The sequence below is a fragment of the Arvicanthis niloticus genome, chromosome 12, assembly GCF_011762505.2.
Source record: "Arvicanthis niloticus isolate mArvNil1 chromosome 12, mArvNil1.pat.X, whole genome shotgun sequence".
Classification (NCBI taxonomy): domain Eukaryota; kingdom Metazoa; phylum Chordata; class Mammalia; order Rodentia; family Muridae; genus Arvicanthis; species Arvicanthis niloticus.
In genome coordinates, this window is record NC_047669.1 from 73,767,108 (window position 1) to 73,785,523 (window position 18,416).

Here is an 18,416-nt window from a genome sequence, read left to right on the forward strand (position 1 = left end):
GCAGCCGGAGTTTCAGATCTTCTGAACAATTTTTTCTAGCATAGCAGGTAAAAATGTTTGCAGCCAAGCCTGATGACCCGAGTTCAATCCCTGGGACTTGCATGGTCAAAGGATAAAACACACTGTCACCAGTTGTCCCCTGAGCTACACACATAGATCTATTCTATACTAAATACAGGTTTAGAGATGTGGTCTATCTTATTTTCTCTGGATATTCTATTTAGCAGAGAACCCCTCAGATTGGCAGGCATGACGGGAGCTGGGGGTGTAGCTTGGTGGCGGAAGTGCTTACCTGGTACATAGGGGGCCTTGGACTTAATTCCCAGCTCCATACGTGAATGAATGAATGAATGAATGAATGAGTGAATGAGAGAGCAAATAAACAGCTCAGCAGAGGTTCTGGTGAACAGGGCTGACATAAGACTGTCTGTCCCCTGTAGAGAGGAGATGCTGGCCCTGTCCTGAGTAATGTGTGCCTGACGTGAGTTGTAAGTAGCTGATAAATGAAGGCGACCTACACTGGGCTCACAAAGAAAAAGACAACTTTTCCAGAAGAGCGTATTGTGCTGATTTATTATAGAATGCAGTTTAAAAAAAAAATATCTTTGAGGTTAGCCTCTCCAGTTCAAAGTGCAGAACTGGAAACACTGGGCAGCGATGTGCCGGCCTCCCACTTGTGGGCTCCCTCCCCACAGAGTGAGGGCTGGAAACGGGGTATGAAGAACATCAACCCATTTCACACTGCAAACAGCTGGAAAAACGAATGAATGCCGATGGATTCGCTCCCCAGGGGAAACTGCCTTCTGAGTTCCCCAAGCATGCACTGTTAGTTGGCATTAGGTTATTCAGAGTGACAAACTTTGTGATGGCATTGTAAGACCAAAATAGAAGACCTATTTAGCAGATACACACACGATGAGTAGAAGAGGGGAAACCCCCATGTTCACCGAGTGTAACGGTCATCTGAATGAGGGGAAGGCACTGTGTCCCTCTAGGAACACACGGCTAGAACGTATTCCACATGCTCAGATTCACCCCATTAAACACATGACAGTAACTTCTACCACACACGAGTCACGGGTAGCTGGAAACCCCCACGGCCCTTTCTACGTCCACCCAGGTATAGACGGTATTAAGATACGGTATTGGCTTTATTTACAAGTTCATCTTCATGTTTCAATGGGGGTGAAACTGTCTCAACCAACAGCTCCCAAAGAGGGTTTTGGCTGAAATTCACACACAAACCACTACATGAAGGAAACAACGGAGACCGGGGTGGAACACAAACACCCAAGCCAAACCTTCCCACCCACACGGCCGGCAGCGAACCCGCTGCTCTCCCACTGGATAAGCTAAGTTCTACACAGGGACTCAAGATCAACTTCTTTTGCAGGAAAGCACGAGTGACATGGTGCACTGGGCAGGGTGACGTGCAGACATCTCCAGCCTCGACCCCACGTGTGTGGGTGCTCTGCAGAGACAGCCAGGACCAGGACACGTGGCACGAGTGTTCCAGAACTTTCCTAGCTTCCCAAGATGGAAAACAACATCGTAACTTTCTACGTGAACAAAGGTTGGTCTTGAGACCCAGTGATACACATGCAAGAACGTTAGACCACAAGGGAAGGAACAAGGACAATTTCCACACGGCGCGGATGGGGTTGTCCCACAACCTTTCTGCACTGGACACTTGGTGGCTTTGGGGAGGTGCCTCTGCCTTCCAGTGGGGGCTGCACACCGAACACCGGTTGGAAACAGAAATCTCTCCCTGGGCCACCAGTCAACCTGTCCTTGCCAAAAACAGAATCTAGACAAGAGTGAGTACAAGACACTATCAGTTTTCTCAGGATGTCCCCAGTCTCCTCGTGGGATTGCCACACACTCAGTGACTGGCCCAAGACATTCCCAGGTGCCGTGGACCCGGACTGAGGTGCATCATCAGAACAAGGAGAGGAGACCTTGACTCTCTCCTGAGCGACATGAACTGGAATTTCTGCCACAGTGGTCACGGCTGTCACTCTAAAGCCACGACCAGCCACCTGCACAGTAAAAGACTCCTTCCCACACGTGGGACTCGGAACACGCTGTCTTGGTCTGGGTGCCCGTTCAGCTGAGGTGAATGGGTGTGTACTCTGGTCTCCGAGTCTGGATGATTTTTGGCTTGGGTCTCTTCATTCTCTCCACCTCGTCCTCCTCCTCCTCATTCTCTTGGTCGCTCTCACACACATGGACCACCACACTGGGGGTGGTGTCCGTCGCTGCATGCAGCTCGTACTTCTCTCCTGCGGGAAGCAAATCAGCATGGTGAGTGGTGACCGGGCCTCGTCCTGGAGGATGACAGGCAGGTCCCTGGGAGGACACTAGGGTTTGCTTGGCCACTTTCTGCCTGTCTTCTGATGGGCAGAGAGACTTGGCCAGGCCCAGTCTGCACTTGTGCCTCCCTCATGGATGGCTTATTCACAGAATTGCTCTCAGTCAAGCACTGAGGGCAGGGAGGGAGGCAGAGTATGGACTGTTAGCGGACTGTTAGCTAATCCTCCTCATGTCCACCCAGAGGGTGGGCTCCCATCAGCATTCTCCAAGGGTGGCGTGGGGAACATCACTACAGGGAAAAGATGAGCAGACACCACTGCTGGAAATAAATGTCCTGTAGGCGGGGCTCCAGAGCAGGGCAGCGGCGAGTCCCTATGTGCATGTGCCAGGCACACAGAGGTTCCTTGAATCTGCTCAACTTATCCTTTCCTTTGGAGACAGGGTTTTATATGGTATGGGCTGGCCTCGAACTCACTGAGTAGCTGCATCTGACCTTAAACTTTTAGTCCTCTTTCCTCACTTTCTAGGCCCTGGGACCAGAGGTTCTGCACCACCATGCCTGATTTATGTGACACTGGAGGCCAAGCTCAGTCTTCATACCCACCCGAGTGACACCATCGTCTGTCTGCCTGCCTATCTATCTATCTATCTATCTATCATCCAACTATCATTTACTTTTTCTTGTAACATATTTACTGAACTGGGAGTGCTCCCTCATTGCTCTTCTGGGCTAGCCTGAGCTTGCCCGGGCTCAAGTACATTCACACCACTGTGGTATAGCAAGGTTAGGATGGGCCTTCTGTCATCAAGAAACCTGGCTGGGAAGAGAGGGTCTGGGACATCCCTTGAGGGAGTCCACATTGGAAGCTGAGGGGAGGCAGCATGGTGGAGTGTCCGCAGTGTGGACGGGGGTGGAATGGAAGACTTGTCTGGGGCTGTCTCCTCTCTTTGTGCCTCCTCTATAAGTGGGGCAGTGACAGCACTGAACAGGCCAAGTCCATGAGAGAACGAATCCACAGCACCCAGCTTACAACACACATGCCTGACAAATGCCCTCTAGATTTGTGTTTTACAAATGACGGGCGCTGGGGGTGTAGACGAGACAGGAGGTGCTCAGTGGCAGATGCGAGGCCCCAGGTTTGAATCCTGTTGCTGACCCCGCTTTTTTGGAGCTGATGGAGCAGCTTGGTGGGGCCTGCTTTCTAGTCTGCTTCTCGGGAGTGGGAGGCAGCATGGCCTCCACCCCACCTGTGAGGAGAAAAGCAAAGCAGCCTCAGCTCTCCCTGAGCGCTGAGGGATGCTGAGAAAGCTGGAAGTGGAAGCTTTTCTCTAAGGCTCTACCCTTGGCCCAAATGCAGGGCTGAGCTAACACACAGAGACACACACAGAGACAGACATACAGTCTGCTCTCGGCAGGCCTTCTCTGCAGCCCTGAAGGCTGAAGTGTGCTGGCTCTGGGTGTGGAGAATCCAGTTACAGCCCTGGTAGGAATGTCTCAGCCTCTTTGTTTTTTTGTCTGGGTTCTCACAGACAGAAGGCTCACCTCAGTTCTTGCCTCTGGAATACAGTTTGGTCCCTTGCGGCAGATGAAGATCTGTGTCCATATGCAACACACCCACAGACTCCAAACCCTCAGCTGCGCAAGGAGCCGCCATGGCGAGCCGTCTCCGTGTTCGCACAGGCCGTTTCCAGTTTTGACCTCCATGCTACAATCAGCACTAGTAACGTGATTCTCAGTTTGCACCACGGGAGGAATTTCCATTTAGGCCGTGTTCTCAGAAATGTAATCTTTCAGCACGGAAGTGCTGACGAGCCATGAAAATAAAACCCTTCCCTAAAGGAACATCGGATGTCTGTGGAGGAGAGAGCAGCAGCCGACGGGCAGTGCTGACTGCGCTTGCTGTGTGGAGCGAGAGATGCTCGCAACCCTGCACTGTAGAGCTGCCTCCCACCCAGTCTCCTGTCAACCCAATCCATAGGATAGGAGCCATCAACGCCTCACTATTTCCAAACCCTAGACACTCAGCACTGAGCACTAACTGGGGACCGGGCACTATGCAAAGTGCTGTGTACTGGGTGCTGGAGTATCTGTGGCTCACAGTGCCAACGGATGAGACTCATTTGAGGCCCTGTCCTCACCCTTGACCTGTGGTCCCCTCCCTCCCACCCACTAAGGAAGTCAGGAAGGAATGACAGCTGATATTCACTCCCTAGAGGCTGGTCTGTTTTCCCATTCCACCCGGAACAACATGATCTGGGCCCTAGAGTGAGCCACACAGGTATGGTGGCTGGGTGACAGAAAAGATTCAGGGGACACTTGGTGGGGGGGCAGTGGTGTGCAAAACCCACTGCTGCTGTCGTCTCCTGGAATGTTTGCACACACTAGCAATGTGGAATACCGCAGAGGTCAAACAACACATTTGCATGAGGTCATGTGTGTCCCGAGGGGACCCCAGACAGTCTCCCCACACCTCCCAGACACTTGCCCACCTGAGGGTGCTGCTTACCTGGCCCCAACTTGGAGATAGCATATAAAAGATCGTAATTTATGACTGGGGTAGCATCTTCTACTTGTTTCCAGCCAACGGGTGGAGAAGCAGGTGGAGAGATGAGAAACTGTTTGTCTGGATTGGGAGGAGCCAGGTGTGAACTTCCTATGTGTAAAGTCTGAGGAGAGAAATCAGTTCATTATTATGCAGCAAGGTCACAGCAGTTCATGGAAGCTTCTGGAAGGCAAGCACGTAAGGGCAGACCAATGGTCAGGCAGTAGACCAGGTATGATTCCAAGAGGAACCATGGTGTGGTCTGTATAGAAAAGGAGGGACTGGATCCTGGTTTTGGTGTCAGTGTTGGGTGAGCGTCTCAGGTGTCTGACAACCCTGGATGTAAACTGAAGAGGAAAGACTTATCCTGGCTCATGAGGAAGGCAGAGCAGGCCTCGAGGGAGCTATAGAAGCATGTGGTACCTTGTTGTATGTTGCCAACCAGGAAGCAAAGAGAGCTTCAACCTGAAGTGAGGCTGGGCTCTAACCCCTCAAAGCCCACCCTCCCCCTCAGGGATCTAATTCCTTTAGGTAGGCCCCACCTCTTAAAGTTCCCTAACTCTCTAAAACTGCACCACTGAGGACCCAAGTCTTCAAATACATGAGGCCACAAAGGGCATTTCATAGCCAAGCTCTACCAGTGCTGGTAGGTGAGAGGGAGTGCTCTAGTGTGAGCCACACCCCGCAAAGCTGGCAGGAAGTGAGCAGAGACAACTCTAGAACAAAGGGAGCTACCAGTCGAGGTCAGAGGAGCCTATTCAGAGGTTCTGTGGGGCCCAAAGGCACAGTGACATCTCTGGGGGTGGAGGAGGGAGGAGCTCCAGAGCCTGACCAGGGCTGACTTTACCTTGGGAAGAACATTCTAGAAGCTACAATCTACCAGTCCCTGTTACACTATCAGATAGACGTTGGGAGCCGCCTTGAGGGTGTACCCAAGGTTGGGGGAACAATGGACAACCCATCCACAGCCCCCTTTTCTGCACCTCAGCTTAGAGTCTCACCCATCGGATAACCCCTACCCCTGCCCCAACTGACAGCCCTGTGCTGATCTGAATACAGGTTTACAAGATACCCACTGAGAACCTGCACCAGCTTGAGACAGCTCTTGACACGTTGCTGGCCTGACCCCAGAGAAGCTTACAGTGTGCAGGAGTAGCCAGCAGTGACTTCTCCCCGGCCCCTGCCCCAAAGCTCCCTGGAGAATTAGGAACTCAGGAAGGTCCAGGCTTACCATCACCTGCACCCTATCCCTTCACACAACAGGTGAGACCCTAAGAATTCTGGGTAGGAATCCTGCCTTTCCTGAGGTGAACTCTAGGTTTCCAGTGTACGACACAATCAATGAATAAGGTGCTGTGCCATGGAAGAGATTTGAGGGAGGGACCTGCTTCACGGTGAACAAACGCACTTACCTGAGCAAAATATAACTTCATTTCCTTCCCCAGGAACTCGGTCTTGTGCAGCCGCAGCCTGGCGTCGGCCGCGGATAAGGGGCTGCTGAAGTTGATTCGGACGCGTTTGAAGCTCTTAAAATACTGGAAGGTGATGTCCTTGTCATACGTCCTGAAGAGGGATTCAAATTTGGCCTGAAAAATAATAAAATTATTTTTAAAAATAATTTTAAGGGTTAAAAATAAGGGCTTAAAATTCACTGGGTCCTTAGTCACTGTCCTTGGTGAAAAAGTGAGTTATCAGTCACTTCAAGGATTCCAAATGTCTGTTAGAGAAAAGCCTGCCCCTCCTAACAAGAAGACTTTGCTGTCTGTTATGTTGGGGCCAGGAGGCCTTGCACACAGACAAACACAGGATCGAGCTTCGGTCAGACTCACTCGGATGATCTTAGAAGGCTGGAAGACAAGATACCGTATACCAACACCATTTAACAGCAGAACAATTACCAACTCTTTCTAACGTGGGACAAGCATTTTTCTAAGGAGGTACAGTCAGGGCGCTCATTATCCTAAGCCTGATACACCCCGAGACTTCAGCCCACTAGCCAACTCTATCTGGGGTGGATACTGTGTTCTCCCAGAATTTCTTTAGGGCTCAAGGCCCTGCAGTGGATTTGAAGGGGTAGAAAGAACCTTCGGAAAAACTGAAGAACAAGGAACAATGGCCTAAAAGGTAGCGCTTGTGAACTCCGCAGTGGCTTTATCTCAGTCTGTTACTTTTTAACTCTCAGAAGGAGTACTGGCTTAAACTTGCACGGGGTGCAAACCGGCCCTCTGCGGCAGCTATGGCTTTCATGCAGGTGCTCGGCTCGCCCTGGTGTTGTAAGAGCTGCTGAGAATTATGAAATATCATGAGCTCTTAGCTCTTAGCTCTGGGCTGGAAAGCCCAGATTCGGGGATTACAAGCTTGGCTGTTGGCTTCTGGAAAAACCTCATCAGCCTCCTGGAAAAGGCTGGGGAGCCCCACCCTCTCCTGCAGCAGTGTGTGGGGGAGGGGAGAAGAGGGGCTGCACCTCCTGGGCGATTCTGTGAGCGTTAGATGCCAGGTGGTTTTTGAGTTCCTCTCTGCAGGCTAAGCACTCAGGGCCGTTTGTGGGGACTTCTGGAAGGTGGGGTGTTGAGAAGGCATCTGGCAGAGATCCTGCATCCTGAGAGGTGCTCTCTGCACAGGAGAATCCCTGAGGCACAAGAGGGTACACAGTTCACAAGCCTATCCCGGAAATGGAGGGGAGTCAGGGACTCTGAGTCAGCCATCTTTGGGAACAAAGACCTAATGGCTTACACCTGCAGCCCCTTCTCTCTGCGGCAGGAGGTGGAGGAGCCCATAGGTCTTCGCACCTTCCTCTCAGTACATCCCCTGGCTTCTCTTCATCTCAGGAGCATTTCTGTGACCATCCCACTAGGGGCTCTGCAGAGGTGGGTGTGGAGAAGGCAGAGCTGACTTCTGCCCTGGATGTCTCTGGCGGATGTCTTTCCTCCATCTCTCTTGGCCACTGGGTGAGTTTCTGGCTTAAGGGTTTCTTGGTAAAGCTGAGATTTACGCATGACCTCATCAATAGGCACTGTGACTAACTGTGTAGTTTTGAAGTTATGATTCGGAATTTGCGAGAGATGACTTTGGTGAATATTTTTAGAATGCAAGTCAGAGCTCAGAACCAAAGCGCCAGAGAACACACATTCTTGCCAAATCCACACCACCACAACACTTATGAAATAATCTTATTTGTTCTAATAGTTACAGTTGGATCATATCGCTACCTAATTAAGAAACGATTGATTTCACTTCCCAGGCTAGTAACAGTCAGCACATCGTCTGTGGTGTGTCTATGAATACAAGGCGCCTACAACCACGTACAAGAACTCCTGTCCAAGTTTCTCAAACATTATACACACTCAGGTAACAGTTATCAAGTTCTCTGCAGGTCCTAATATTGCCTGAATATAAAGCCAGAGCACACAAACACCATCCTCACAAAAACCAGAACATATTCAATATCCACTCATATATGATTCTTATTAAAGATCAGTTAGATGGTCGGTAGTAACCTGTGGGGGAAAAGAACCTCTTATGTTTTTACCAAACGGAGGAGAAAAGCATAGTGATGATGCCGACTGATTAGTTACTTGGATGAGAGCTGCTCCCATCCAACACTGAGTTTTAATATTTGCTTTGTCTGTATTTTTTCTCTACTCAGAAAGATCTGGAAGTTGGAGGCAGACCCTTGCGATTACTGTAAACAGGCAATCTATTCACAGTATTTATTTCCCACGAGGGACTCCAGGCGCAAGAGCTGGAAGCAGTCTCCCTCCGGGGTTCACAAGAGCGCGGTGTGACCACACACAACGTTCGCACCTCCCGAGCAAGGAACCTGGGAGCATTCAAAGACGAAGCTCTCTACCCAGATCCAATCCCAATTAATTCTTCAGGCAACAGCCTGATTTCCAAGGCTGTAAATACTTTGGGGCTTACTTGATAAACCCCCACGGGAGAGCCACCCACCCCTGAGTATTTCAGCTAATTCTCCCAATTAGCTTCGTGCTTGGAAAATGCTCAGAGATCACAGTTCGTCGGAAGGCTTACCCTGGTCTCACTTTCGCTGAAGACATCACCGTTTGCCACACAGGCAATCAGGGAGCTAAAATTGTAGTTAAAGTCCCTAAAATGCATTCTGCTTTCTCACGGGGCAGACGCTTAACGAACGACTCGCTCGCAGCCAAGCCGGAGGTTCCTTTGCAAGAGAGCGGGACCACCGCGTCTCTCTCCAGCCGCAGCTTATAAAGCTCCTCCGAGAGCCAGCCCCCTGGGGGTGGGGAGGGCTCGGCTTCCAGAGCGTCCTGTTTAGACAGCAAATTCCTGAGTCAAGTCCCGCATGCCCTCAGGCAGACAGGGACAAAGTGTAAGTTTCTACTGGAAAGAGGTGACGTCAACACCTTAGTCATTTTCCCTATGCTAATTACCTCTGCTCGGAGGGTGGAAAAGGCCGCTAAGGTTTGCTGAGCCCCGAAGCGTTACCGCCCCTCGAGCGGCATAGTTCCCACTGGTAGTAATTCCACTCAGCCGCCCAGACAACACGCTTCTAGGGCTGAACGGGGCGGGCCCTGCTTAAGATGGAAAATGTTACAAAGGAGGGACGAAGGTCTGTGGCTGTAAACGGCAATTAGCCTCCAGGGAGTCCTGAGGCTTTGAGAGACCTGGCAATGCAAGTCTTGCTAGCCCTATTATTTCCTGAAAAACCTCAATTGATGTGTCTTGCTGGGCATCAGAGAAACATTTTGAAATCTGTCTTGGTCAGTGAGCAGTTTTTTAAGAGAAAAGGGGAAAAGTGGGGTTTGTTTTGAAGTGCAGTGTTTTTACCCCCTCCTCATGTAGTTTATTGGATTAATGTCCGGTTCTCAGTGAATGGTGGAAGAGCACCCAAGAGCCTCCTTTGAAAACGTCCTTACTCAGCACTTGGGAGGCAGAGGCAGGTGGATTTCTGAGTTCGAGGCCAGCCTGGTCTACAGAGTGAGTTCCAGGACAGCCAAGGCTATACAGAGAAACCCTGTCTCGAAAAACCAAAAAAAAAAAAAAAAAAGAAAGAAAGAAAGAAAGAAAGAAAGAAAACGTCCTTACTGTAGTTGCGGGGCCAGGGATGGGCAGCATTTGTGGGTTTCCTAAAGGGCTCAAAGAATCCAAGCTAAGAATGTCCTAGAAGGCTGAGGATGGGGGAGCACTTGCCAGAGACTGATGTCTGACAGGGAATCAGTCACCTGTTCTTCAGCTAAATACTTTTTCTATTCATCAGAAAAGGAGGAAGAAACAGAAAGAATGCAGCATATAACCAATGAGCATGTCTGGCCAGGCTCCTGTGCCTGCGAGGAGTTGGGGTGTTTGCTGCAGAGCACAGGAGATGCCAGCACCCCACCCCACCCCTTCTGACCAGAGAGTCCTAATGCCTACTTGCAACGACCAGTCTGGATCAGTTGTCAGCCCCATTTCCTCATTTTCCCTAATCTCATTATTACCTGAAAGCCTTCGAAGTACTGAGGCCTTCTCTAGGCAAGGTGGGGTGTCAGCTTCTAAGTGTCCAGGAGTTAAGCCGGACATTGAAAGCTTTATTCAAAGTACTACTAAAGTCAGCCAATAATTATGAACAATATATGTGACTGGAACAAACAGAACATCAATCCCTACACACACACACACACACACACACAAGGCAAGTCTTCTCAGATGAGCAAGTGTTGCTTAACTTTGGAGCCCGGCGCCTTGCTGCCAACTGGGGTTACGTAAGAAACCAGTTACAGAGTTTGCGCTGCCAGATTACCCAGGACTGCCAACCCCAAAGACTTGGATAGATGAATTTATATTAAAAAATGTTTGGGGTGCTAAGTAGTAGGTGTGTGTGTCAGTCACCAGGTTCTGAGGCAGACTGTCACCAAAACAAGTTTATTACAAGCTTCAGACATCGTGGTGAGGGAGGGGTAGGGGGGCTCCAAGGAGAATCAGGTCTATGAAGTAAAACGGACATTGCTTCTTAGAGGGTCCCATGGGAGCCTGCAGACAGACTCTGATTCTCCAGCAGAGGGAGAGGGGAAGAAAATATGCCACCAAGAGCCTTTGATGTGCCCTGTATGTCTACCCTGCCAGTCTACAAACTCACTAGGGACTGAAAAACTAGGGCACCTGGAAGTCTGTTAGTGGAGACTCACAGACAGTGCTCTCAGAAGGACGCTTGCTAGTATTTGAGAGTTGCTGCAGGAGTTGTGGGGAGGGGGAGGGCTGCTGCAGGAACAGTGTTAGGAATCCTGTTTCTTTATTACTACAGTCTTTCTTGGGCACATAAAGATTACCTTCCCTCCGTAACTTCTTGGAAAAGCACTGCTTGCAAAGTTTAAGAAACAGCCACAGGCAATCAGAGCGGTTTCTAACAACCTGGGGACCATCACAGAGGACTAAGGGAGGCAGCTCTGACATCACTGTGGATTAAGGGAGGCATCGCTGATTTAGAGATTACAAGGCCAGAGCCAAAGCTTAGTCATCCTGGTCGGCTCTCTCTTTTTGCCTGTTCTTTCCAGACTCACCTGCTTTGTGACTTTCACCTTCTGCCCTGATTCAATCCTCACCCAAAGGCAGAGGCTGATATCTCACACAAAGCCTGGGCTGCTGCCTGGGGGGACTCTGGCCACACCCACTGACATCCCCTCTCCCCCACAGGCTCACCAGCATGGTGGTCTTCCTTCATCCAGTTGTCAAATGGCTTTCACGAGCCTCAGTTCAATCTTTCCAACAAGTCTGTCCCTAGTCTCCCAAGTGTGAGCCTACTTCCTGGCGGGGCCCCTCCTGAACTTGTCTTCCCCAGGCAGCAGCTCATTCCCACTCTTTTCAGGACTGAGAAAACCTTCTGGAAGTTCCCTCCAGGAAGCCTGGGGACTGAGGCCTGGTGAGGAACTGGTAGTCACTAAGAAGGGGAACAGCTCTAGGAGAGGGAGCAAGGAAGGCCAGGCTAGAATCTGTGACTCCCCAACACCAGACAGAAAGTCCAGCTTTTCTTATCCTCCAGCCTCTGCCTCCCAGTCGCTGGGATTACAGGTGTGCCTCACACTAGTACATGCGGGGCTGGGGATCAAACCCAGGGCTTCTGCAGACTCAGAAAATATTCTACCAATGAGGGGCACCCTAGTCCTAAAGCTGGATTTTCTGTCTGGTGTTGGGGAGTCATAGATTCTAGCCTGGCCTTCCTTGCTCCCTCTCCTAGAGCTGTTCCCCTTCTTACTGAGTACCAGGTCTCAACATTAATTGATGAATGTTCAAAGTGGGAATGCAAGGCCCTACGGAGGTGGGCCTTGGCTTCATAAGCAATCTAGCTGAGCAGGAGCCCGCAAGCAAGCCAGTAAGCAACGGTCTCCATTCCTGAAGGGACATCAAGAGTCAGTGTCCTTCGTACCAGCCTACCAAACATGAGTTCAAAAAGTTAGAAGGTTTTTTTTTTTTTTTTTTTTTTTTTTTTTTTAAATCATCTGAAAATTCTGACAAATAGGGTATTATTTAAACCACAAGAAAGCTGCTGGTAGCCATGAACCATTAGCTCGTCTACCTAAGTAAGTAACTTGAAGGGAGGTGATAAAGCAAGTCTGAGCTTTCAGTAATGTCCATTAAAACCCTCAACTGACCCAACAGCTCACTCCTAGGAACAAAATTCCTGGCAGTGGACTAAGATGAAAATGAGCCCCTTTGGGTAAATGAACGTCTTAACTAATGACCAGACAATAAGAATGAAAAAAATGTTAAAATGCATTTAAAAAATAAGGATGCTAACTCCATTTAGTAGCGAATAAAGCTGCTTAAGAAGGAGTGAAAATGTTTAATGTTAAAAGACGCTAAGATTTACTGTCAAATCACTGTTGTTAATAATAATTATTAATAATATTATTGAGACAGTTTGGTAAAGAAAAAGAATACAGTAAACAGAAATAATAAGGAAGACACTGTGTTTTCTCTCTTGGCTTATTGGATTTACAGGATTTCCACAGTGCATATTAACTAACTTTTGAATAACAAAAAGCTTTTGTTTTTCCCTTCCCCCACTTGATGCTATATTTTGGTAGTCAAGGTTAACAGATATACCGTTTAAAGTTCAAGGTTAGAAGACTAATTTGGTATTGTGGCCATTAATTTTATACTATATTTATTAGCTAAAATTACTCAAAATTTCTTTTGGTTGTGTGTGTAAGTGTGTGCATGCACATGGGTGCACATGCATGCGTGTGTGCACATGAGTACATATACATACATGCATGTGTGTGTGCACATGGGTGCACATGCACGTGGGTGTTCACACGAGTACATATACATGTATGTACTCATGTGTGTTCACATGGGTACAAATGCATGTATGTGTTCACATGGGTGCACATGCATGTGTGTGTTCACAGGGGTACAAATGCATGTGTGTGTTCACATGGGTGCAAATGCATGTGTGTGTTCACATGGGTGAATATGCATGTGTGTGTAGACCAGAGATGTAATACCAGCTGTAGTTAGTTCCTCAGGTCCTAGCCACCTTGCATTCATGAAACAAGATCTCTCATTGGCCTGAAATTCACTAACTAGGTTTGGCTAGCTAGCTAGAGAGTCTCAGGGATCCACTCGTCTCTGCCACACCCAGTGCTAGGCTCACAAGCATACATCACCATACCCAATTCTGGGGATTGAACTCAGGTTCTCATGCTTGCAAGGCAAGTTCTTTACAGACTGAACTGTTACCCCAGTCCATGCCTGGTGTTTTTATTTTGTATTGTCAGTCATTGGTTTCTTTTCCTTTCCTTTTCCTTTCTTCTCCTCTCCCACTTTCTTTCTTTTGTTTTTTCAAGACGGAATTTCTCTGTGTAGCTTTGGCTGTCCTGGAACTCTCTCTGTAGACCAGACTGGTTTTGAACTCAGAGATATGCCTGCCTCTGCCTCCTGAGTGCTGGAATTAAAGGCATGTGCCACCACTGCCCAGCTACTGATTTTATTTTTAAAATCTCCCTTTAAACCAAAATTTTGCCAGAACTATTTATTTTACGAAAGACAAGCAAAAAGAAACAAAACAAAACAACAAAACCCTGTTCTGCCAACCATTTTTAGTGAAACACACAATTAGTGAGTTGTATTGGCAGTACAATCAGGGCCAGGGAACAGCCATTTCATCCTGTCCTGTGATGTGCCATAGATGGCTGGGTCAAGCTCTGCATAAGTGTGAGCAGATCCAGAGCACAGAACATTCTGCAGACTCCAGTGTGAGGCCAGCAGTGAGACTCTAACACCACTGGAAGGTCTACTGTGTGGGCACTGCCCTGAGTCTCTCCTGCTCCTCATCTCTGGCTCCACTTCTCTAAGTCACTGGGATCATACAGAGTGCTCCCTCCCTCACTCTCTCGTTCCCTCTATCTCTCCCTTTCCTTCCCTCTCTCTCCCTTTCATTCCCCACCCCCACCCCCTCTGTCTCTGTGCCTGGCTCCTTCCCTGGAATCACCCTTCTAACAAGTCTGGAATGTTACCCAACAAACTTTCCCTATTACAGCATTAATGATAACAGCTGTTTAATGTACAAGGCCTTCCAAGAGAATTTGTATTTAATCAGCAAATTCTGGAGATCAAAGTCTCAACTCCAAAGGAATGCACTGCTAAAGGGAAAATTCCAGGCAAGAAGTCAGTTACAGAGGAAAACTCCCAGGGCCCACAAAGTCCAGGACCTACATCAGTCATGCTTTCAAGTCTCAAAAGAGGAAAAAAAAAAAAAGATAAATTTGTTCATCCAACTATCACTTATTAAAGATCTGTTGTATGCTCTACTTTGCTTTTTAAGTTGCTGTGATAAATACCATGACCAAAAGCAACTTGTGGAGGAAAAGGTTTATTTTAGGTCACAATCTGTCACTGAGGGAAGTCAAGACAGGAACTCAAGCAGAAATGAAAGCAGAGAACATGGAGACCGTTGCTTACTGGCTTGCTTATGGGCTCCTGCTCAGCTGGATTGCTTATGAAGCCAAGGCCCACCTCCGTAGGGATGGTGGCGCCCACAGTGGGCTAAGCATTCCCACTTTGAACATTAATCAATTAATTTTTCACAGACATGCCCAAAGACCAATCTGCCTGACGCAATGCTTCAGCTGAGGTTGCCTCTTCCCAGGCGACTCTAGCTTGTGACAAACTGTCAGTAAGAGCTGAAGAGCACAGTACGCTGGGATCAAAGGACCCATCACACATCTCGTAAAGGAGTTCCAGATTCTTAGCACTCAGCACGTTATGATTGGTTTCCTCCACTAAACTAAGGGGAGACCAAGTTATGTACCCCAGAACACTACAACTCCTTCACAAGCATCTGCTGAAGGGCACATAGCACCATTTCTAGGCTCTGTGGAGATCTGCAGGAGAGGAAGGCATAGTTACTCCTTCCAGTAGCTCCCAGCCAAATCAGTCAAAGAGCACTCAGCCATTACCAAGGGTGCAGTATGGTACCCAACAGTTTACTAGGAGCTCCAAATGCCTAAGGCACAATTCTTGTCCACACACAGGGTTAGCATTGCAGCTTGGGAGACAGGGCTGAAGGTTGGGTGACAAGAGAACACAGAGAGGGCTGGGAAACAGCTCAGTCGGTGCGGTTCTTCTTTAGCAAGCACGAGGATCAGAGTTCAATCCCGAGAACTCATGTTGAGAAGAGAAAAACAAAACAAACAACAAACAAACACCAAGCTGGGCACGATGCACACTGTGATCTCAGCACTTGGGAGGTAGCCAGCCTACCCTACTGGGCAAGTTCAGACCAATAGAAATCCCTGCCTTGAAAAAGTGGACAGTGCCTACAGAACAGCATCCAAGGTTGGCTTCTGACCTCCACAGGCATGTACACACACATGCACACACATGAGAATCTAAAGAGATGCATGGGTGTTCAGGGATGAGGTGACAGGGGTCTACAAAGGCTAAGTCCATTTGGTGATGAGCCCAACTCAATAGCCAACCAGTTGAAAGGCAGTACGTTCGGTAGAAAAAATATTTGAGACTAGGGTTAGATTTCATATGGATAGAAAAAATATACCCTTGCTTTTCTCATTCCTATCTGAAAAGTTGATATTTCATGCAGAATCAAAGAAGCCAGCTGCTTTTCTGGAAGGCTCATCCACTCCATTCACTTGGAATGCTCAGGTCATGCAGTCTTAGATGGCTGTGGCTGAGTGGAAATACCTCACTTCTATCCTGGATGTCAGGACATCCTATCTCTCTATACTTTAATTTCAAAGGAAAAAAAAAAAAAACCCATACCTTTGGTAAGAACACCAACATAAATAAATGAATCTATTAAATAAAATCTTTTATTAGGCCATATGCCAGAATCTGGGCCCAGAGAATAGTGTACACAAGATGCAAAGTGTGCAGATTGCTGAGTGTGACAGGGTGGGGTGGGCAGGCGTCTAGTGTGATGGGGTGGGATGGGCAGGCTGCTGAATGTGACAGGGTGAGGTGGGCAGGCTGCTGAGTGTGACAGGGTGAGGTGGGCAGGCTGCTGAGTGTGACAGGGTGAGGTGGGCAGGCTGCTGAGTGTGACAGGGTGAGGTGGGCAGGCTGCTGAGTGTGACAGGGTGAGGTGGGCAGGCTGCTGAGTGTGACAGGGTGAGGTGGGCAGGCTGCTGAGTGTGATGGAGCTGTGGGCAGTTGTGATAAAAGGTGGCCTCTACAGAGAGACTTTTCAAAAGACATCTGCAGCATCATCCCTCATCCACATGACCCCATGGACTTTTGCCATCCCCCATCAAATGGGAGAATGTGTCCCCTGCCCTAGGATGCAGAGGGTTCCTATGAGTGCTTCAGCAGACATTCTATGTCTTCTGGAAAGTTAAAAAGGTTAAAAAGCCATGCACATGCTTCAGGACACTTCCTCTTAGAATGTACACTATGTGTGGCATCTTGAATAGAGGCTCTGTGTAGCATCTGGGCCAAGAAAAGTTCAGGAGACTCCACAGAGAGATGCCTCTGTAGAAATGGAAACTCAGGAACACCACTTATCACCTCTTTAAGCGATGACCTTTCATCATTCTGCTGCAACAGTAAGGGGACATTTCCCAGACGTGCTCACGAGGCAAGAGTTGCAGCTAATCAGATGGGAAGCAAGCACTGAGAGAAGCAAGCATGGGGTCAGCCACCCATCGCTTTTCCACCTGCGTGAACATCAGAGCAGGCTTTGCTGACCTTTGTGTGTGAATGGCTCCTCAGAGGACCCTGTTGAAAGCTTGGTGATGCCAGAAGGTGGTGAAACCTTTAGGGGGTTGGGCCACTTGGGAGATCCTAAGGTCAGGTGATTGGAGGACCCTGGCACTTCCTCTCTTTGTTTGTTAGTTCTTATTCAATGTATATGGCACTGTGTGAAATCAGGACATTTTCCTGCAAGTGTATACTGTATGCTGAGTGCTCCTGCCTGCTAGCCTTTACCATCTCCCCTCCCCATCCCTCATCCCTCATTCCCTACAGCTCAGCGTCTACTTATTCTCTCTCTCTCTCTCTCTCTCTCTCTCTCTCTCTCTCTCTCTCTCACACTCTCTCTCTCTCTTAAACACACACATACTCTCTCACACACACATACACACACTCATACACACTCTCGCACTAACACACACACACACTTGATTTATGTATTAATATAAAATCTAGGATTGAGATAGATATAAGAAAAAACAGGAAATTTGTCTCTCCGAGACTGACTTAATTTGTTTAAGATGATTACTTATAGTTTGCCAATTTTCTTGAAAATTATAAACCTTTATTCTTCTTTATGGTTGGAGCAAGGTTCCACTGTGTGTGTGCATCATATTTTCTTCTAGGCTGCCGGCATCCTGCTTCCCGTGAACACCTACCATGGTGTGCCCTCCACCTTCCTTCAGATTTGCACAGGGGGGACTTCCAAAAAAGAGTCAAAACAAACCCTCGGGTTTTTTTTTTGTTGTTGATGTTTTAGAGTTAAACGACATTAGGGTTTCATTACAGTTTCATAAACGTGAAGCACACAGGACCATGGATGGGTGGGGTGGGATATAATGTCTATACAACAGGGGGCATCTTACCACCCATACACAAACACATACACATACACAGGGGCTACAGGCCTGGGTAAGGTACACACAGTGGTCGTGGCATGGACACTAGGGACACATAGCTGGGCAGGAACCCTGATAATGCTCCATTCCTTAACTTCGAGACCTTATTCGCTATACAGTTAGTATATAGTGATACACACACACACACACACACACACACACACACGTATGTACGTACGTATGTATGTATGTATGTATGTATGTATGTATATAAATAAAACCTGGGCTATGTTCTCAACTCTCGTATGCCTTCAGGTCATCTGTGAGGATGGAATGTTACAGAACCCAGCTCATGACCTGGCTGTGGCACTAATGACCTCATGTCTACACAGGGTGCCCCTAGAGAGTGCTACCAAGGTAGTGGCTGTTAGAATGCACACCATTGTGAACTCTATCAGGTGGGCTGACGAGGGGACCTCAGAGATGACTGCGCTGATCCCAGACTCTGTGAGCATCCTATGGGGTAAGCTGAATTACGAAGAGCCAAGCACACTGA

At 48.4% G+C, this 18,416-nt stretch overlaps 1 protein-coding gene across 2 annotated transcripts in view; it reads right to left on the reverse strand.

Moving 5' to 3' along the window:
- Nucleotides 1-1,132: 1,132 nt before the first annotated feature.
- The window catches only part of Rcan1 (regulator of calcineurin 1), an 81,514-nt gene continuing 64,230 nt past the window's right edge, over nt 1,133-18,416 (reverse strand). The window contains exons 1-4 of one of the 2 annotated variants that reach the window (XM_034515478.2): nt 8,889-9,136; nt 6,269-6,442; nt 4,821-4,980; nt 1,133-2,282 (exon numbers count right to left, since the gene is read on the reverse strand). In XM_034515478.2, coding sequence (XP_034371369.1) covers nt 2,107-2,282; nt 4,821-4,980; nt 6,269-6,442; nt 8,889-8,975 — 597 coding nt within the window. In that variant the 5' untranslated portion in view covers nt 8,976-9,136 and the 3' untranslated portion in view covers nt 1,133-2,106. Of the gene's footprint in view, nt 2,283-4,820; nt 4,981-6,268; nt 6,443-8,888; nt 9,137-18,416 lie in introns of those variants that run through there. The other variant, XM_034515477.2, reaches the window with a different exon arrangement.